The 22983-nt window shown below is 37.8% G+C and overlaps 1 protein-coding gene across 1 annotated transcript in view; it reads left to right on the top strand.

Moving 5' to 3' along the window:
* The window catches only part of SYT10 (synaptotagmin 10), a 65023-nt gene extending 42348 nt beyond the window's left edge, over positions 1–22675 (top strand). Inside the window, exons 4-7 of the mRNA XM_036252461.1 lie at positions 13038–13158; positions 16290–16461; positions 18123–18252; positions 21236–22675. Of these exons, the coding sequence (XP_036108354.1) occupies positions 13038–13158; positions 16290–16461; positions 18123–18252; positions 21236–21307 (495 nt within the window). The 3' untranslated portion in view covers positions 21308–22675. The remainder of the gene's footprint in view (positions 1–13037; positions 13159–16289; positions 16462–18122; positions 18253–21235) is intronic.
* The last annotated feature ends 308 nt before the right edge of the window (positions 22676–22983 follow it).

The following is a 22983-nucleotide window of genomic DNA, read 5'->3' as shown; positions in this document are numbered from 1 at the left end:
GTCCTCAGGAAGGACCTTCCCAGCCGCGGGATCCTCCTGATTTTTATCCACCACGCTTGGGTGTGGGACCAGCCCGTCTCACCGCTGCGCGCTCCGCCGCTGCGCCGCCGCCCCCCCTCGCGCCGCCGCCCCTCCTACCCGTCTGGATGTAGCTTTTTTTTTTTTTTCTTAGTTCCGTAGTTGTACGACTTCCATTCAGCTTGATTTCAGGTGGTTTTGAATGATGGTTGTTCTGTAGTTTAGTTGTAACTTTGATGTGGTTGTGGGAGGACGCGATACCGCGTTTACCTACGCCACCATCTTGACCGGAAGTCCCATTCTTTAAAATATTGATAATAAGACAAGGCTTTTCTTGTACCGCAGAAAGTGAGAAAGAACCATGACCATTGCTAAAGCCGTCTAATCTTTATCACGCAGAGAATTTCAAAGGAATTACTTAAATTGGAATTTCACACTTCATCACTATTTTATTTTATTTATTATTATTTTTTAAATTCTTACTTGAAGATATTCTTCCATTTATTTTCAGATAGAGTGGGAGGGAGGAAGGGGGAGAGAGAGAGAGAGAGAGAGAGAGAGAGAGAGAGAGAGAGAAACATCAACGTGAGAGAGACACATCTATTGGTTGCCTCCTACATGACCCCAACCAGGGCCAGGGACTGAACTTTAACCGAGGTATGTACCCTTGACTGGAATTGAACCCATGAGTCTTTGGTCCGAGGGCCAATGCTCTAACTGTTGAGTCAAACTGGCCAGGGCACATTTCGTCACAATTTTAAAATTTTCTGTCACATAAAATTTAGCTTTCAGTCAAAAATAATACATCGTATATTGAGAACAATCTGAAAAAATAACTTTATGTTAATTTTATAGGTGTCAAAACATTTATTTGTGTTCAATTTACTTTAGAAATTTAAAATAAAAACACTTCTAAAATGCTATATCTATCCCTGCTTTTTAAGTAGAATAATTGAATATTTTCTTAATAGTGGTGATCTTTATGACCATTATCTTTTGCAATACATTTTAAAAGTAGGTTTTGATTTCTGTTCCTTGCTCTTCTATTACACTGTTTTATCTGCACTATAAATGTACATGCTGCCTGCATTCTTTATATCTCCAATGTATTGCTTTCAGGTTGTATAAGTAATAAAATACCTAATTGGCAGACTTAGGTATAAATAAAATAAATAAATCTTAAAATAATACCCCCAAGATCTTGTTCTCAGAGTAAAGTGTGTGAGACTTGTAACAGGTCAGAAGTCTTTTCATAATAACTTAAAAGTTCATAGGTATGATCTGAATGGGATTTTGAGAAGTCTCATGTCTAGATCATATGAGCATATTATTTTAGAATCAATAGTGTTCAAGTGTGGTCGTTTCATTTTATAGTTTACAAAATCACTTAAATTCACAGGTAAGATTAATAGAAAATCTAGAACTAGGTTCTAAATCTTTAATTAACTCTTAGTTCAGTGTTGCTTGTCTTGAATTATGTTAGAGTATTAACATGCTAAAAAGAAATAGAAAGAATTAAATATTTTTAACAAGAAAGTTCAGCTTTTGGCTTACATAATTGAAATCTCAGAATACTTATATAGTTTAAATTTTAAAAAATGTAGTGATACTTATGAGAAAATATATATACATGACCTTTACAACGTAAAATCTTTTAAAATCTCTCTTGCTAACTTTTATCTAAATCCATGGAGATCTAAGCAATAACTCTGGGCATCATTCAACAAAGCAGTTGGAATCAGTCTTATTTCAGGAAATTTCTAGGCAGTTTTATTCTCTTAAATGTAATTAGTGAAAAAATCATATTTGGGATATAATTTAACTGAATTATTTTCATCTTGCAGTATTTTAGAGCTTAGAGGTTGTAAAAGATAAGGAGAAGCTTTTTAGCCTCATAATGTTTTAGTGTCGTACAGTCTGTTGTAAGTTTCAGGAGTTTAGTATATTTCTAAAGGTACTGTTGAGTTCATGTTGTCCCTTTCTCTCTTGTATATATCTAGTTTAATCATTAATCATCAACACTCTTTTACAGTAAAAAGAATATGCAGTTGAATTATAAGTGTGGATATTCAAAATATTCTCCTCCTCCATAATAGACCCTATTAACCAGTTTCCTGTAAATCAGGTAACTGGTTTTCTAATTTCTAAAAATATTTTTCACACATTTTTTAATCTGCTAGCTTTGTCATCTAAGACCATGAAAACAATCTGAAGTGTGTTTCTCTGGCTAGTAGCATCTGAAGCACAGTTTTCCCTGGGAAACATCACGGAGGGTGAGAGAAGTGTCCAGGAAGTGAAGGGGGTGCCCTTTACCTAGAACCCTGGCTCTGCCACCTTCTAGCTGTGTCACTGCGAGTGAGCTGCTTAACATTTCTGGGCGTGTTACTTCATTCATAAAAAGAGGTTTATAATAGTATCAACCCCATAGGAATACCTTAAAAATAAAACGAGATAATAAATGTGAAGTTTTGGTAAAATTTAAAGTTGCTGGCTGTCATTATAATTTTTCACATAAAGAAAACAGCCATTTACTACCCAGTTGATGGCTAACATCCCAGTTTCTTTCAAGTCTTACATTTCTTACCCTAATATTTAAATTTCTTAAAGTATACCCTTATATTTTTTTTAAAAAATGAATGAGAGCTACGTATGCTACCCTCTTTAACTCAATCGTGACATTGAATAAAATATAACAGTGTTGTAAAAGGCTTTATCATGGCATTAAGTCTTTCCATAAACCCACTAAACCAAAGATCTTACTGATTGAACATCAATTTTATTGATGTTTATTGGATTCCTTTTAAATTGGAAGAACTCTATGCATAATCCCACACCCCATGGTAAGGGAAAGGATGCTTTACACCTGTCAAACACCAGCCTACAGAATAGCATAGATAACAAAAGTAGAAAATTATGTCCAAATAGGCTGTTATCATATCAAGTACACTGCAGATGTTTTAACTTGTGATCTAGTAGTATAGAGAAGAGCAATTATATCTTGCCCATCCAGAGAAAAATAACAGCTAAATAAACATTTTGTAATAGAGACTTGTTACCTGCTCTGTCCCCTTGTAGAATAAACATCTTACATTTATTGATTAAACCAACTTTTGTTTAGTTTTTTTATTTACCAGACACCCTTCTGGATGTTATAGGACATAAAATGCCCCTGTTCAATGAGTCCTACTTTGTGTGTGGGGTGGGGTGGGGGGAGATGTATAATAACAAAGGAAATATATAGTATGGCCAGTGAATACAAGTGCTCTAAGAAACATGAGGCAGAGTAAGGGATAAGAGATGGCATTAGGGCAGGGACACTCTAGATAGGGTGGTCAGATAAGGCCTCTTGGATGAGAGTGATGGGAGATGAGGTCAGAGAGCCAGCTGAGGGTCAGATCTTTTAGAGCACTTAAACCATAGAAAGAGCTTTGAATTTTATTCTGAGTGACATTTGAGACTGTTCATGACTTTTGATCAAAGTGAGCCGTAGTTTCATTATCAATAAGATCTCTGGCTACTCTCTGAAGAATAGACTTTGGAAACAAGGAGGGAACCATGAGGACCAATCTAAGGAAGACTTGAGAATAGTAAAGCCGAGTTCATCTGGTCCAAGTTTACTTACAGTAGCAATCTTGAGAAGGATTCTAATTAGGGATTTTGTAAAGATATTTAAAAGCATCCAACACTCTAAGGAGAGCTCTGTATACAGTTTATTACACCAGTTTCTATGCCCCTATCTATAAATAATGACTAAGGTTTGAGAATAAGTCTCCAGCTCCTCTCACCAAGAAGCTTAAGATATCTTTTATCCAGTATGATAAAGTGAAGAGTTCTTATCATGTTTGTGTCCTCTTCGTATGTCCTAGGTCACTCTTGTCCAGGTCTCTGTATTGGACTATTCCCTCATTGCTTCAGGCTCCTTATTGCACAGGTAGTTATGGATTTGTTAAATCCAAGAAAGGTTGTTTTAAGGCCTCAGCTCTATCTCTGCAACCTGAGCACTTGGTGGCTGGTGGTAGCTAAGTCTACAACTCTGTAGGACAGAAGGAGAGCTAAACCATTTTGGCAACAGAGCTATGTCCCACTGGCTTTTGGAGCTGAAAATGGTTCTCCCACTGAGCAGCCGCACAGCATGATTAAATAGCATCCCCGGCAATAGTAGCTCTGAGTTGTGACTGTTAATCAGTCAAGGCTAGATGGGGTTTGTAATTACCCCGTCTCTAACACGGCCATGTTCTCTGTCCTTTTCTGCCCTGACTTCAGCAAAATTTCACCTGGACTTTGTACCACAGCCAAGCACAGTTCCTAATATGACATGCCTAGTACAAAGTGCATTTTTTTCTTCTTCTTGCAGAAATACAAACAGGTCTTACTGAAGGGGACTTGGTGAGCATTTTCTCTGTCTTCAAGGGGAGATGGCAGGGAAGAATCAATAATGGAAAATGTGGTATAAAAATCCAGGAATCTAACTAGGTTTTGTGATAGAACACTCCTCTGCCTCTTCCTGCCCCCACCCTCATTGAACACGATGAAATCTGATTTAACCAGAATCACCAGTAGAAGAAAGGGCAGGAAGGAAGTTCTATGTGAAAATTGTTGTTCTTTGAAAGAAAAGGAGGGAAGCAGGCTAGAAACTGAGGAAGGGTTATAATGTTAATTACATGTCCTAATTGTATTCTATCCAGCAGCATCCTCCTTCTCATTTGCCTCTCAGAGTTACTAGACTGCTTGTGCTGGCGGATTGGAGGCCATGGCCAGATATATAAAGAAAAACAATTTATTCACCTTAGGGATACATCTGACTCTGAAATTCTAATGTGCTATAGGATTATAGCCAACAGTATCCCAAATCACACTAGACGAGAGGGATCTGTAGAGAAACAAAGTTCAATAAAACTAATAGATAAGTATCCTCTAATTTTAGCTCCCCAAACCCTAAGTATATCTTTAAATGGCTCAAAACTGTTATGACTATTAGTTTGTTGTACTCCCAGAGCCACCATATATGGGCATGCCCTTGCACAGTTCTAGGGGGTTCCACTCACAAAATCCGCAACACCCATATATAGTGTTGCAATCTGCTCAGTTGTTCCCTGCTTATTGAGTAGTCTTCGCTCTTTGCAACGGTCGTCCCTGCTTGCCACTGAAGTCATGGTCAGGCCTGATGCTTTTATGATTTATTCATTCACTTCTTCACTCAATAAATGTTGTATTAGAAAGCATCAACCTTCTGCCAGTCACTGACTCCAGAAAAATTGTTTTAAACACGAAAAAAATAGGAATTTTTGAGTATCAACTATGTGTCAGTCTACAAATGTGACCCATGACATACATCATCTTTTTATATTATCCCTTTTAAATCTAAATGCAACCCCTCCAGGAAATTGTTATTAGCTATGAAAATGGATGTTGTCCTGACTGCAGAGAAAATCCGGCTTGATCTGATTAAGTCTTCTAAGGGGTCATTGTGTTGCCATTTAAATTATACTCTGGCATTGGCAGAGCCAGTGGTCTCTTCTTGGCCTTCTGGTCACTGTTGGACAGTCCAAGCTGCAAAGTCTCGTTATATGCGCCTCCCTCTGTTTTTAATTCCCTTGATCTTTACACATTCTTCAAGGTTCAGATTACATGCCATTCATTTAATTACTCTGAAGTCTTCCTACCTCTTCATGAGAAGAATCGGGTACTTTTCATCTCTGTTCCTGTAATTAAAACCCAAGAATTTCTGTAAAAAGCACTTGCAACACTGGATCAAAAAAAAACATGTACTGTAAAATGATGCACACTATGATTTTCTTCTAGCTTCTTTCCTAATTAAGTGTGTGATGTTCTGACAGGTTATGTGACTTATCTAAAATCACATATCAACCCTTTAAGGAGAAAAATGTTGTCTTGGTCATCAGTGTTTCCCCAGTGACACAAATGTTGCCTGGCATTTTGGATGTTCTCAATAAACATGAGCATGCTAATGAATGAACAAGTGTTTAGAAGTTGACAAAGCATTTGATGTATAGCTGGAGTGCAGAGTTTTGGAGTTGTGGGAACATCACAAGAAATGTGTACGATGAAGGTAGAAAAGAACTTAGGGACCAAATCCTTAGGAACTGTGTGTGTTATGTGGAGGATTGTGGACTCTATATTTTAGGCCCTGTGTGTCCAGCACATATCAGAGGGTCAAAAACAATCCCCTTGAGATTTTTAGCAGAGCCAGGAAACAATATAAATGACAATGCACATTCATTATCCAGTATGGTCTTCCTTCATGATCCGCAACCACATCAACCCTGATGCGCTCTGCCTTAAGGATTGCATTCTTTCTCATCTAGACATCATCTGGAAATCAAAGTGATAGCCATTTTTTATGACCATTTTGTTCTTGAACTGGAAATCAAAGTATTAGCACCAATTGAGCCTTTGTGGTCTTTCCAGTGAGGTTCCACCAGCTCTATAGCAAACAAGGCCTCAAAGGGCCTGTCCATCCATACCTGAACATGCCCGAACTATACATACCCATTAGACCTCATTTTACCAGTGCTTAAAATGACAGTGCTTAAAAGACTTTTAGCACTAAAGATAAATTAGTTCATTTTGAACACCCTCATGTTACAGCAACAACAACAACAAAAAACTGAGATCAAGTGAGGTTAAGTGGATTGCTCAAGGTTAAATTCGATGTTTTCTTGTGTATGTGAATGGAAGGTGTGTGTCAGAGAGAAATAAAAATGTTTTGGTTGTTTGAATTGAGTAGACCCTTCTGAGTCTGCGTTTCGCTGTAGCTTCATTTTATGGGCAGGTGGATGAAGGACTAGTAACTTGATGAAGAAGCTCATTTGATCCAGTAACACATTGTTTAACAGTGTGTGAGAAACCATCCATGTTCCTGCCAACCAGGAAATGTAGAAGGCAGGCTGCATTTAGGTTGTTAAGTAGATGGGATAGCTGCTGTCACCATGGCAACCAATTGTTTGTTTAAAGGTTTTTCAAATAAGTCTTAATGATTCTTACATTGTAATTTATCACTAAATTCAAACCTTTCTTCAGCCAACACCTTCCCATACCCATTTATTTCAATGGCCTCTCTCTTCTCTTCATTTTAATCTAGCTTTCTCAAAATAAAGAAACATTTTTCAAATTTTATTTTTGTTACCCTCATTGTTAACCATAGTACTCACATTATTCCTCTTCTTCCCTCTAAATCCCATCTGTTTATTTTTCAAATCCCAATGTAATGATTATTTCCCTCGGGTATGGCGCTTTAAATGTGCCTCCTCTCCGTCGCTTACACTCAGTTGCTGTAGTTTGATCTTACTGTGAGTTCGGTTAGTCCTGAAATAGGATGTGCAGTGCAGCTACTTATATATCCACTTATTTTTCCAGTGACTTTTATTTTTATTTTGGAGAGGCAGTACATGAAAAAGAACTTTATAACTGGGACTTTATTTATGAGGTTGACTATAGCCAATCATCAGAAAATGACACCCAGCTCTGTCTGTGGAGCCAGGATGAATCAAACGTGTGGTCCCTGACCTAGCCAGAAGACTGCCATTGTGAATGTTCATCAAGATACATCAGTGTGTATGAGGATGAAATAAAGGTTGGCTTACCTGAGAGAAATTTCTTAGAACACCGTATCATAGACTGTATAGCCAGTTTCAAATGATTGATTGCCCAAAGATACCAGAGTATTTTTTTTCTTTATTTTATTTTATTATTATTATTATTTTTTTTTTAAGAGAGAGGAAGGGAGGAAGAGAGATAGAAACATCAATGAGAGAGAACATCAATTGGCCTCCTCCTGCATGGCCCCCACTGAGGATTTGGCCCACAATCTGGGCATGTGCCCTGACTGGGAACCGAACCAGTGACCTCTTGGTACAATGGGTCAATGCTCAACCACTGAGCCACACCAGCCAGGTGATACCAGAGTGTTTTAAAGGTTAATATGTGAAATACATATGTATACAGAATTGGAGCAAATTAGATTACCCATGAATAAAATGTTCAGAAACTGAAAGCCTTTTCTCATTTTAAGCCAAAATTACCACTTTAAACATTTTAAGGATTTGGGATAAAAATATTACTCTCAAAAATAGTGTGCATGTCTCTACTTTTTTCAACGGAGGATAGAGGATATTTTTCCTTACTTTGATGACTCAGTCATTACTTGGAATATTAATAACCTTCAAGTCTGTAACAAACAGTTGTTTTTAAGTTGCTGAGGCATTAGTGTTAGTTCCCCATGATACAAAATGATCTAGATTGCTATCCTTTTTAGAATACTTGCTTCTCTTTTATATGTGTGGTGTCTTAGCAACTATCATTTATTTCTGCCTTCACTAGACCCACTGCTGTAAGTTCCCCACCTCCACATTTCTGTGAGTTTTGACCTGATGTAGATTGACATACTAAGGAAACATTCTTGTTAGAACTTTGCCTAAAATAATAGTATGGGTGTTGAATAAGAAATGATATAGTCTCATTAAGTAAGAGAATTTTACTGTATAACTTTGTTACATTATGCAGTTAGAACTCGATCAGCCCCCTGGAGTTGGGCCGTTGACAGAGAACAAGAGGTCCGTGGTGGGCAGTTGAGGGTTAGTGTTCACTGCAGCTCAGAGCATGTGGCCAGAATCCAGAGTTCTGCCGTTACATCTGCTGGAGGACCTTTCTTAAGGTCCCATAGCCATTTTCATTTATGAAGTTCATTTTTCATGATTATCTTTTAGATCACTTCCAGATTTTAAAAGTTGAAGAATATTGCCCTAGCCAGTTTGGCTCAGCAGTTAGAGCTTCGGCTCACAGACCAAAGAATCACGGGTTCGATTCTGGTCAAGGACATGTCCCTCGGTTGCGGTTCATCCCTGGCCCTGGTCAGGGTCACGCGGGAGGCAACTAGTCAATGTGTCTCTCTCACCTCTCTCTCTCTCTCTCTCTCTCTCTCTCTCTCTCTCTCTCTCTCTCTCCCTCTACCCCCCTGCCCACTCTATCTGAAGATAAATGGAAAAATATTCTCAGGTGAGGATTTAAAAAAAAAAATGTTGAAGAATATTGGTATTTACCTTAGAGAGTATTATGCCCTCTTCAGTATAACTGCCTAGTTTTAGTTCTTCCACATCTATACTTCTTGAAAGAAAAATTCAGTCTAAGGATGAATGAAACTTTTGTACAATTATTATGAATGCATAATATAAATTAATTTTACCACCCAGTTCATTCCAATTTTTTTAAAAATCCCTGACCACATGTAGTTTAAATATTTAAGTAGGTTTCTTACTACTATAGTAGGCAAAAAACCAACTCGCTTGTTATACAGGGCAGCTCGAAGACACCCTTTAGTCATGCTTTTCCATTTATTTGGGCTAGTACTTTGGTCACCTCTTTAACCTCTTTGTATGTACTAATACCTGTTAATAACAGATCATCAAAATTATGGTGGCACTGAATCCATAAAAAGAATCTTTGAGAGATTGGACTAAACATAATGAACTTTCTGTGTTCTAGCTAGTAAGCATATTCCTAGAGAAGTATAAAATTATTCCCGCTGATTATTTAATGTGTAAAAGTAAAACCATGGCAGTCAGACACATGACATATTTTATGTACTAATCCCTTTCGATGCTTCTGTGGCCTTTTTTCCAGTTTGCACGTGGTGCGTTTCCTGTTGGATTCTATGCATTTTGTCGGAGGTCATGTTTCCTATTTCATTCCTAGCTCCTCCATCACCACCCTCACCTGTTTCTTGGTAGAACTTGGTATCTTGCTCTACATTCACAACTTTTACCAGCTGACAACAAAAGATGCCTACCCTGATTGATAGTTCCTGGAAGGAGAATACCCAGTGAGGGAAGGGGTCTGCCAGGCAGAAAACGTCAGCCCATTGACTAAGCGTAAAGGAACATTTGGGAAAAGAGATAGAAAGTAAAACAAAGAGAGATTAGATAAAGACAGAATGCAGACTTCTTTTCTTAGCCCTTTACAGGCTACTCTTCTTTTCAACTGAGATCTTCAACGGCAGAGTCCTGCCGTGTCTGTCTTGGTGTCCACAGCCTCTACCAATAGGCCCAGCAACTAATACTCAGTACTTGCTTGGTGGTGAAAAGAAGGAATCCTTGGCAGGAGGCTGTGATCTTCCTGTTTTCCCTCAGGCCTCTCCTCTTGGGTTTTGCTCACTATTTGGGGTCTGTAGCAATCCAACAGCACAGAGAAGACCTGGTCAGATATACCTTTCTAATGAAATATTTATTTTTACTAATTTTATCAAGAAATAATAATTCTTCACTTGATTAATGTATGCAGTACTTACTGAGCACCTGCTATGTGTAAGGCACTGCTCCACGTGATAGCAGTACTGCAACGCAAGCATCCTTGACCATGTGCCAGATACTGTTATATACCTTGGGGTTTGTTTAGAGTGTGGTGTGGACATTTTCCTCAATTTAAAAATGATGTCTCAAGGATCAAAGTTTAATTAAATACTTTAGGATCTCACAGCTGGGAGGCATAAACAGGAGTCAAAACCCAAGTTTAACTGACTCAAACTTTATTGTGCTAATTATTAGGCTTTACTACTTTTAGACTATGAATAAAGAAATGGGAATACATAAATCAAAACCTGAGCTGTAAGAATATGTCCATAAGTGTTAATAACTTGTGAAGAATTTTTAAGGACCTAATTCTTTGTCCTGAATGCATAGCAATCTATTTCCCCCAAAATCAAAGCCATCACAAATTGTTTTTACCAGGAATGGTTTGATTAAATTCTGTTAACAGCTTTTTGAAAAGCATCCTAAATATTCATTGTTCACACACACTTTCATTTGTCCACAATCTATGGGCCAATGACAGCAAATATATCTATATCAAGGCACTCCGAACTTTTATAAATGGAAAGAGTAGGTTATTTTTTCTCCACATTAATTAATAATATTTTCATTCCTTCAAAAATAAAAATGCACTGAGAGCTAGCTGTGCACCAGCCACTTTAGTAGGAGGCAAAAATAACAGACAAGAACGCTGGTTTCCCAGACCTTATGTACGGGAATCAGGGAAACAAATGGTAATTTTGCTGTTGTTATTGGCAGTATTATAGCTGTCTTCCATTTTTTCTCTTTTTGCCCCCCTCCACCCCCACCTCACCCCCGGCCTTCTCATACTATTTTCCGTGTCTGTGGGTTACATATATATGCATTTAAATTCTTTGGTTAATCTCTTCCTGCCCCCTCCCTCTGAGATTCATCAGTCTGTTCCATGCATCCATGTTGCTGGCCTTATTTTGTTCGTCAGTTTATTTTGTGCATTAGATTCCACATATAAGTGAGATTTTGTGATATTTGTCTTTCTCTGGCTGATTTATTTCACTTAGAATAATAATCTCCAGGTCCATCCATGCTGTCTCAAAGGGAAAGAGATCCTTCTTTTTCACAACCACATAGTATTCTGTTTTGTAAATGTACCACAGCTATTTGTTTTTTTTTTTTTTTCTTTGTTGAGTTTAGAGAGAGGTGAAGGGAGAGGGAGAGAGAGATATAAACATTGATGAGAGAGAACATCGACTGGCCACCTCCTGCACGCCCCCACTGGGGATAGGGACCACAACCTGGGCATGTGCCCTGACCGGGAATCAAACTGGCAACCTCTTGGTACATGGGTCAATGCTCAACCACTGAGCCATATCGGTCGGGCTGTATCACAGCTTTTTTATCCACTCATCTACTGATGGGCCCTTGGGCTGTTTCCAGATCTAGCTATTGTAAATAATACTGCTGTGAACATAGGGATACATATATTCTTTCTGATTGGTGTTTGGGGATTCTTAGAATATATTCCTAGAAGTGAGACCACTGGGTCAAATAGCAGTTACATTTTTTATTTTTTGAGGAACCTCCATACTGTTTTCCACAGTGGCTGCAAAGATAATTTCTGACGATGGTAGCTGTTATGGAAAAAATGTGAAGGATCTGTGAGTGGAGTGAATATAGAATAAGAAGGGGAAAACCTCACTGGAGAGATGCTGTTTGAGCTGAGTCTTGCATGAGAAAAAGAAGTCAGCCATGTGAAGATAGAAAAAAACACAAGACTAAAAGCAAGAACAAATTTCATTGGTTTGAACAACAGAAAAAAGTCTTTATATCTGCAATCAGAGTGAGCTGAGGGAAGAGGCAAGAGATAGAGTTAGAGACATAGGTATGTGGTCCAGATCGCATGGGGCCTCATATGTATAACATGTAATGCATTGTCCAAAGACATATTTAAGAATTAAAGGGGATGTTCTTAATAATTATACCAGAACAATAGGTATAAAGCTGGAATTTTCCAGATACACCAGGATGTATAATTACCCCACTTGTATGCCAGGGTAAATCATTTGAATTTCATTACAGTATAGCCATGAGCCCTTAGATGGTGTTAAGCAGGAAAGTGAAATAATTTGACTTGCATTCATAAATAACCACTTTGGCCACTATATGAAAAGGAACTCCTGAAAATGGGAGATCACTTTTAGAGACTAATGAAATAGTCCTGGTAAGAGGTGATAGTGGCTTGAATGGTAGTAATATGGTTGAAAAGAAAGTCAGTCCTTTGGGATTCATTTTGTAGACAGTGTAGCTAAGACATGGGTTGGATGTAGGCATGAGGAAAAGATACGAATAAAAGTGACTGCTAGGTTTTTGGCCCCAGCCTCTGGGTGAATGATGTTGCTGATTTTAGAAAGACTGACGGGTTGGTTTCAGAAGATGATGAGGAATGAGTGGAATCAACAGTCTGGTTTAGGCTGTATTAAGTTTGAGATTCCTGTTAGAAATACAAGTGGAGATGTTAACTAAGCATCTGGGATAGGATATATTCTCTTTCTCCATGTGGAACAGCTTTCTTGCAATATTACTTGTATCAGCAATAAAACCATTTAAAATGGCATTCAAATATTCTATTAAAGTGATTTTTCACTCAACACCTTTAATTATATTTTATTTTCACTCTCCGGTGTTTGAAATTGCTAACGTTACCAATTGCCTTTCTAGGAAAGCGTAGACCTGGGTGAAATCATGTTTTCCCTTTGTTATTTGCCAACTGCTGGTCGCATGACATTGACAGTCATCAAGTGCAGGAATCTGAAGGCGATGGATATTACTGGCGCATCAGGTATGCACACAAGTGGCCAAGGACACATTCCCAAATAAAATATCTATGTACCAAAAATTATATGTAGAGAATGAATTAATGAGCTCATTTGTCTGTATTGGCGTACTGTAAAAAGAGAAAAAGAGATTACCAACTACAGGTCTCCAAATCCCCTGTTTAATTTACATTATCATTACAAAATTTTTGAAAGGTGTTACCAAATAGATTGACTTTGAACTTGGGTTTTTATTTTTATTGCCATCTCTACTGATGAGTTCTGTTGAAAGTTCATCATTTATCATCCACTTCCCTACTTTCAGCTAATCACTTGCTTATAAAAGAAGATTCTTGGACTTTAAAGCATGTGTGTCAGTCTTGCATTAAACTATGAGCGGGGACCATTTGATGACATATTTAGACTGAACTTATTTCCCTCACCTGATCTGAAGAGAAATGACCTGGTTCCAAGACCACCATTTGCATTTGCACTCTTACTGCCTTTCTAACTAAAAAGTTGGCAACCATAGGGATTGAAAGAAATAATAAAGTAAAGAAATGCTTCTTGAAGTTTCTTCAAGACATTCATGAAAGAAATTTTTTTTGTGCTAACTTTGTTAGTGTTAGAGCCACATCATGCTCTTTTATCACCTCTTTTAAATCACTACAGTTCTACAGGATTATTTATAATGAATTATGTGAACTTTTGCATAACTCTGTGAAAGGAAAAATAATAAGGGCAGAGTAGGGAGGTCAGTGAACATTTGTTGAATTAAACAGAAATAAGAAATAGTAATGGAGATATAATAAAGGATAACATGGAGTTAATCTATAACAGTGTTCTTATTTTTTTAAGAACAAAAATAACCCCTAAATCTGCATTACAAAAAGCCTGAGGAATCTCTAAATTCTGGTGTGGAAAGAGGTACAGGATTTAATTAATTGTAAAATGAGATGCAAATACATACTCCCTTCTGTGTAAGAATGGGAATTTTTAGGATATATATTCATGTTGCTAATATTTGCATAAATAAATAGTGGAGTGGTACACAAAAACGAAGGGGTGAGGGCGGAGAGGTTTGGAGACAGGTACAATGAGGGAGAGTTCTCGTTGTACATCTCTCTCTAGCATCTTGATCTTGAACTGTGTCATGACTCACCTATTCTTTTTTTTAAATTTGCAATACATAGTTGATATATAAACGTAGCAGGAAAGAAAGTAAATTCCACATTTATTTTGAAATAACCAAAGAAAAATTCTTGGGTCAACAGATCTTTAACTTAAGGCAAACAGGGTACTCTGCAAATTATTGTTTATTCTATTCTTTCTACCACATACCAAAAGAGATCAAATTTTGAGACAAGCAAACAGCATCAAAGTTGTAATTAAGTACAAGATTACTTTTTATTTCTATGCACCTCATTAATTCTCACAAAAGGCTTGTGAATCAACCAAGGAGTCAGTAAATTATCCTTGTCACGTGTAGAGTAGAGAAATGTCATCAGAGACATGACGGGGGCACCGAAGGATAAACCAGGCCTTGTTCCCATTGTTAATGACAGGCCTGGGCCTAGGGGTTCATACACAAAAGTAGATCACAAAAATGAGCTTCTTCCTTAAAACCTGCTTCCTATTATTGAAAAAAAATTTTATATAAGTGGAAAATAGCCATTGAACATTACCCTTTCACCTTGTTTTCTTCTACGTACACTTTTTCTAGCCACAAAATACGTTTTGCCCCTTCGAAGATATGTTTATAAAATACATAACTGCATGGTTCTAGTGCTCAGAAAACATTCATTTGCTTAACTAAATTAGTATTGCCATCATTTTGGCTTAATATAGGGAAGTAGGATTTATTACTACCTTGATGAAAAGAGAGAAAAAGTGAGAGTTGCTATAGGTGGAGGATGACCAGAAAATTCAAAAATAAAGATAAAGCTTAAAAACGGACTGTTTACACCATCTACCATGCTCACCCCAGTGTCAACACCCCCTCCCAAGGCTATGCCTCCGTTTTATAAAAAAGTAACTATATAAAGTTTTATAGGACCATAACAAATGTTCCACTTAAGGTGTCAGGAATAAGAGGGTAGAGACAGTCAGCTGGGCAAAACCTGTTAACAATTTTTTAATCCCTTGGCCCATAAAAATATAGCCCAACTACATTTTTCTCTTTCCAGTTGGCATTGTATTGACAATGTCATAAAAGAAACCTTCCTTGCAGCCATCTTTAAGGCATATATTGACCTTTTTTTGTATGCTGTTGAGCATTTAATAATTATTTATAATGATCATTTCTTCAATCTGAGTTTCTTATCAAGCATCAACACTATAACTGTATAATGAGACCTCTAATTTTAGTATCTTTGCCAATGATTGAAGAAAATTCTAACTACTGTAATTGTTGCTTTCGAATATCTCTCATTGTGATTATAAATACTGTCCAGACACAATGTTGCTCCTTCACAAGTGTTATTATTCTTACCCTAAATTATTTTGAAAGAAATTAACTTTAATACAATCATTCCTACTTGTTAGGATTACATTCCCTAAAAACCACTACTTGTTAAGATTACATTCCCTAAAAACCACATCGAACAAAAATGTGTCTTCAAATAGCTGTGACTAAAAGACTCATTGTAGCTCTGGACTGGCTCTTGGTAAATGAGTGAGTTTTCACTGTTGTATTAAAAATAGTGAGATCAAGTTAAAGTTCTTCTAGTTCATTCAAGATACATGTTTTATTTAAAGTAAGAAGTCTCACAGAACCTTCTGCCCCCAAATAATTCATTTGAATTTAAAATTGGTAATATTGCCTGCCGGTGTGGCTCAGGGGATTGAGCGTCATCCCATGGACTGAGAGGTCCCAGTTCAATTCCCAGTCAGGGCACATGCTCAGGTTGTGGGCTTGGTCCCCAGTGGGGGCATGCAGGAGGCAGCCAATCGATGTCTCTGTCTCTCTCTCCCTTCCTCTCTCTCTAAAAACTCAAAAATATTTGTTTAATCTTATAAAATAAATAAATAAATAAAAATAAAACTGGTAATATTAAAGAGCTTAATATACCACTTTTCTTAGTAACAATTAACTACAATTTTATTTATACGTTCTACTGTTACTTCTATTTTAACAAAATAACCTTCCCACTCCTAGATCCTTATGTCAAAGTGTCTCTGATGTGTGAGGGTCGAAGGTTAAAAAAGAGGAAAACAACGACAAAGAAAAACACTCTCAACCCTGTGTACAATGAGGCCATTATTTTCGACATCCCTCCGGAGAACGTGGACCAGGTCAGCCTCTCCATCGCAGTCATGGATTACGACAGGTACGTGTATCTAGGGGCTCACTGAAGAACGGCCCTGTGTAGTCACGTGCAAACCAAATTCCGCTGCAGCCGTTTTCCTGTAAATTGGCAGAGAAAAAACGTACTCATTCAAAACTCATTTTTCTCATGTTACAATATTTCTTTTCTTCTTCTTCCGCGAAAGAAGTCACTGTTAAGTTGAAGAACGGGCCACCCAGGGCTGGTGAAAGAATGGGTACAGAGCACTATGGAACACAGAAAGCACAGTTGTGAAGCCTTTTACAGTGACAAGAGGAATTAAAATCCATGAAGTTTGTTTTCCCACCTGGGCTGGAATATGAATAGTATGGTTCTTATCAGAGCTCTGTCATCAACTAGCTGTGTGAAAGGGAAAGCTGTGGACTCTCTTGGGGATTTACTTTTCCCATTTGTAAAACCTTAGCATAAGGTTTGGCTCAGCGGTTGGAGCATCAACCTGCCGTCCAGAGAAAGAGGAGAAGGTGAATAGTGGCCATAGGAATGCAGCCCTGATGCATTCTCACCAACCTTAAACGTTGCTTTGAGGCCCTGGCTGCTTTGGCTCAGCAGTTTGAGCATCGGCCCTTGGACCAAAGAGTTGCAGGTTCATCCCTGGCCCCAGTCAGGGGTCACGAGGAAGGCTACCAGTCAACGTGTCTCTCTCACATCAATGTTTCTCTTTCTCTCTCACTCTCCCTCCCTTCCTTCCACTCTATCTAAAAACCAATGGGAAAATATCCTCAGGTGGGGATTCACAAAAATAAATAACCTTTAGAAATGCTTGAGAAACAACTTAACCACTTGCACACTCACTAAGTCAACAGTCTCGATTCAAATCCTGCCCTGCCTCTTCCTCAGCGTGTAAAGGCAGGCAGGTCCCTGCCCTTCTCGGGGTTTCGTTCCTGTCTGCAAAATGAGATGATGGTAATGATACTCACTCTCATGGTGTGAGGATTAAGTGAGTCAGTACAGTTCTAAGTTACTTAGAACAGTGTCTGGTACATAATAAGCTCCAGAAATATTAACTGTCATTATTATTTTGATTCATTGCTGTAAAAGCAGGACATGAATGGAAAGTAGAGCCAATCCGCTCTAGCGCTGTGCAATAAGAAGTCAAATGCCGTGGTGCGGAACACAGCCCTGCCCTGTTTACTTATAGTACAAGCAAAACATTTACTGACATATCATTTAGAATTAATTACACATGATCATTTATGCAAGAAAGTGGATGTTGATTTCTCGGTGAGAAATCTAAGCATCATTACAAAACATTAAGCCTTGTGGAAAGAAGGAGATTTTTATTTACGTCACTTAAAGTTAATAGGATTGCTTCCAAGAAAGAACCTCATCATATAGGTAAGGACCAGCTGGCCTTTCTCATTCATACTGTTTTTACTATTGTGAAATGTGCTCAAGTTACCAAACTCTAAAATGGTTTGTGTGTGCACTTTTACAAATTCACTTTTGAATGCTGATTCTGTATATTTACTTTCAGTTCACTTAAGATTTTCTATTTGCCCTGAAGTAGTTTGATCTGCAAAATCATTTAGAACCTGTCACAAAATCCAGTGTTTTGATCATATGTTTAAAATTCTGCTAGGATGTGTGAAACTCCATTTACCTTTGAATGTTGGAATGAAAGTGTAATATTCTCTGAATTGTAGGGTTGGACACAATGAGGTCATAGGAGTATGCAGAACAGGACTGGACGCTGAGGGTCTTGGGCGAGACCACTGGAATGAAATGCTGGCCTATCACCGGAAACCAATAACACATTGGCACCCTTTGCTGGAGGTGGGCTCTGTGATTCCTAACACCTACTCTCTCTACCTCTCTCTCTCTCTTTTTTTTTAATTTATTTTGCTTAATTATTTTGTCTGCTAATGACGCTCTGACATTTTATGTGTTCGCCTATTTAAAAACACACACACAGATATTGGTCTTGCTTTGCCCCGCAGACTCTGTCAACCAGTGTTCAAAGTTCTGGGTGCCTTGCTAGATTTCAAAACTCACTAAACTTTCTGGATCTGATATTCCTTTAGGCAGTAAGTCCATAAAAACTGCAGCTCTATTATTTTCTTTGCCTAGCCTGGAAACGTACATCAGTGAATGGTGGAGCATGCCAGCAATTCCATTACTAACTGGAAACCAAATGTAGGGGCTTCTCTTCAGTCAAACCAGCCACCTCATCTAAACTTCCCCAGAATCCCTAAATAGAAGTATTATTAACTAATACTAATATCTATGTAAGAGGGCAGGTATATCTACCCCAATTCTGGCCAGGAAATAAAAGTGCTCACAATTTTTTTAAATACTGAGGTGCCCTGGCCAGTTTGGTTTCGTGGTTAGAGCGTTGGCCCACGGACCAAAGGGTCACGGGTTCAATTCTGTTCAAGGGCACGTACCTCAGTTGCAGTTTGGTCCCTGGCCCTGTTTGGGGTCCTGTGGGAGGCAGCCAATCGATGTATCTCTCTTTTTCTCTGTCTCTCCCCTGCTCAACTCTATCTGAAGATAAGTGGAAAAATATCCTTGGGTGAGGATTTAAATAAAATAAAATACTGAGACATCAGCTTGCCTGAAATCAAAGCCTGGCTGTGCTGTGTGGCTGCATATTGGAGAATCTTTGGGAAAGTTAGTTTAACAACCTAAGTTCTGCTATTACTCTGTAATAGTAGTAAATTCATGGAGTAAAACTAAATAAAATGCTGACTATTGAGTTCTTTGCCCTGAGTATGACACAGTGTTAGCTCCAATTATAATGTTTAACCAGAAGAGGTATCAATAACCAGCTTCTATCAGGATTTTTAGCCGTGAAGTTGTCAGTCTGTTTGAAACACTGAATGTTGCTAGATGGGAAGACAATTGCCGGAGCCTCTTGAAGAGTCACAAAGTAAGTCACTTATGTGACCCGAATGCTTGAGAGGTAATGCATGTCGACAAAATGATTTGTGGTAGATGATGGGATTTATGCAATTCATTAAAAAGAATTGTTATAATAGCCACGTGGTAAGTGAATAATTCATTGTCATCTCACTGGATAAGATTCTGCTTCTTGTTCTAGCACTGGGCACAGTGTAATTAACTTCTAAAGGTCAGTGGGCCCAGGTTCTCAGCTCAGCTCAGTCACAAAAATAAGACCTTGGCTGTGTTACTCAGGACATTAGAGAGAAAACTGGATGAATGGGGTATGAACATTGCATGCTCAGACAACAGAGGTGAACTGTCATCATAGGTGTCTGCTCTGTGTGTGTGTGTGTGTGTGTGTGTGTGTGTGTTTCACATGTTTACCTCACCTCAGCATTTAATAGGCAGACACTCACACAAGTGCACTTTACACAGCATTTTCCCCTAGAGTGGTTCAGAAATATAGCCGAGTATATTCTCAAAATAGTTCAATGAGGCTTGGAAAGGTTGTATTTTATTTCAGCAGTGTGTATTGTCTAAAGTATAAAGTATACTGCTTATTATACATTTGCGATCCTTTTTCTGATTCTTGTCTTTGTTTTTATTTAGGGTTTGAAAGGTGAATATTCATTTTAAGAATCTAGACATGAGAGTAAGATTCGCTGGGCAGAGAGCCACACTGAGGGGGAGATGTGGGTTCTAATCCTTGTCCCTCTGGCTGGATAACGCTGGGCAGACCACTTGCTCTGTCTGCAGCTGCATTTCTCCATAGTTCATGAGAATGGAAATATTCTCCCCTCAGACTTCACAGGAACAATGTAGGGAGAATGAGGTGATGTGAGCAAGAGCTTTGAACTAATGAAAGGGCATATGTTGTACGACCCGGGTATATTATAATTACATAAGACTCTGTCTAATAAGCAGCTATACATTTATCTAATGAAGAGAGCTCTGGACTAGGCTTGTGTTTGTGTCAGTCATTGTAGGACATGCAGGAAGAATAAGCTACAATATGGACATCAGAAGATCCCAGGTGTTTTCTAGCAGCAGAGTGTCACAGGACAAGTGGACTAACAGATTGTGTAAATACACTTTCTCCAGCAAACAGCTCCTTTTTCTAACTCCTGTACCTACATTCAATGGTCAAACAGAACATTTGGACTAGAGACCTAAGAACTGGCTGGATTTTGCCCTGTGGGAAGGTGATGCGTGTGCAATTGTGTGTTTGATTGCCCCAGAAAGGATTCTAATGAGAAGGGAACAGTTCGAGAGCTGGGTAAGTTGATGGGACAGAGACGAAAACATCATTTAGAAAATCTGGTTACTTCTGCCTAAATAACCAAGAGTTTATTCTGTTGAAGCTAATCTTCTCAAATACACATAATATTTAGGGTGCACAAGAAATTATTCTTCATCACGTGTGGCTCCCAATTGCCAAGCTTAACCCCTGTCACCTCACCAATTAAAAGTCACTTCCTGCTTCAGAGCAAGTAAAATGCAGTCTCTTGTGTCTAGAACCTCTTATTGCATTTACCTAGCAATCACCTCCCCCTGTATTAAACCAATAATTATTTTACCATAAGAACTAAAACCCTGTCACAGATGTGAACTGGCCCTTCAGTCATGAATAGTGATCTATACATTGCTGCTCTGCATGCTTCTGTGACCACGCCCTGCCACGTCTCTGTGAGATATTTGCTTCTTCTCTTTCAACCTGAGAAGGTGAGTTCTGAGGGCGGGGAGAGTTGTGTATATTTTCTCTTCAGAGGCCTTCATATCCTGAGTGAATATTCACTCTTAAAAGGTAGCAACAATTTACCCTCTTTATTATTTATTATACTAGATCATACATTGTAAAATTATTGTCTTTCAGTTGCCTGGCCGGGCGAACAGTTTTGATAGTCAAGGATCCTGTTCATCTCCCAAACCACCTTCCACACCGTAATGCCTCCAGAATAAGACCATTGTAGTAAGGACCCAGGACTATGTACTCATCAGATCAGAAAACAAGTAGAAGGTTTGATTTCCTCATTTACAATACATCCTGGTAGTGAACAAACTTGATGTGCAATTTGTCATTTACTTTTTTGTCTGTTTATTAACTTTGGACATCTTAATATATTTTACTTGAAAGCAGACAGTTCTTACTTTCAAAAGGCATTATATTCTTCTTGTCATATGCCTATTCACACAGAGTGTTTTATTAAGTTGTGATTCTTTGCATAAGCAAAGAAATACATTTTTTAAAAGAAGCAACACTTATCTCAAATTTAATATAATTTATGCTGCTGTTACATAAAGTAGCACATCACATATATATGGTTTTGATTTTGTTAACAACTGTGTTCATTTCTTGTTATGCACATATTTCTATATAAGCTTTAATGGAAATTTTGAACTTAATTTGCACAGCATTAAATCCTTGTGCCATCAAATTAATGTTACTTTTCTGATAATATATTCTTTTGTGTAAATTATTTTCTTGATGAGGTTTGGTTGTGCTAAACTCAAAACTTTGTCTCTCAAGCTTGTTTAAAACGTACAGATAAAGCTATTATTTAAAGAACCATTTTGAATATACATTTAAGAATTAATACTTAGTAGCTGGAAAATGGAGGCTGAGCCATTTGGGCTACCATTTTATACTGCCTCAATGTTACATTAGTTCACACATCTGTTACACTGTTGAACCGGTATTTTAAAAATTCTAATAATCTTAATCTCAAATGTAGCATTAGTATTCCTATATGAATAGAATTAGAAGTCACTCATTTCTTGTGTTCGTAAGGTTTTCATGTACTGTGACATGTATATTTTGTGACATGAAGCTATTATGTAGACCCGTATTTCGGACAGACCGTACTAACAGACACCAAAGGTACAGTACACGTCTGTGCTCATTGTCGTTTAGGTTGTTCAGTCGTGGTGACTTTCAAACCCAGTCAGAAGCTAATTGTTAAAACTGAGTATTTTCTTAAAGAAAGGATGACTTATTTTTCAGCAAATTATAGAAATATACTATAAATAATATAATTTTAACATGTAATGAAAATAGACAATTCTAAAGGCCCAGACCCACAGTCCTTGCATGAAAGGCATTTGCCTTCAATAAGGATCAAGGATCAGGCCACTAGCGGTAAAAACTATGCAAACGTTTTTACAAGACAGAACTTTCTTTTAAATCAGGTCAACTTTTTATTGTCTTGTTTCTGGGCCCTCCTGGAAGGTATCTATATTGAATAAACCCCACCTTACTTTTGAGATTGGTAGTGTGGATAGTGCGTATTTCAAGCTTATCCCAAGATAGGGGGTTAAAAGAACAAAACAAAACAAAAAGGAAAGAAAATCTGTACTTAGAATATAAAAACACCTTCATCAGAATGAGAAATTTTTATAGCAATTATAAAATTTTTATCTTAGTAAAATCCCATATTTCTAAATATTAAAAAGTTATAAAAGCCTTGAATTTTGTTTGTCATTTCTCATAATGATGACATTACTGTTCATTGAGATGTAATTTACACATACAACGTTATGAAGGCAAACACAACTCCCTAAAATTTTTCAAAGGTTTGTTACCATCCTAATGAAAACTAGTATTCCAACCTAAATTTTCTAATT

This window comes from Molossus molossus, unplaced genomic scaffold (assembly GCF_014108415.1).
Source record: "Molossus molossus isolate mMolMol1 unplaced genomic scaffold, mMolMol1.p scaffold_m16_p_10, whole genome shotgun sequence".
Classification (NCBI taxonomy): Eukaryota; Metazoa; Chordata; class Mammalia; order Chiroptera; family Molossidae; genus Molossus; species Molossus molossus.
The sequence above is the reverse complement of the archived record's forward strand: the minus strand, read 5'-3'. Positions and strand labels throughout refer to the sequence as shown.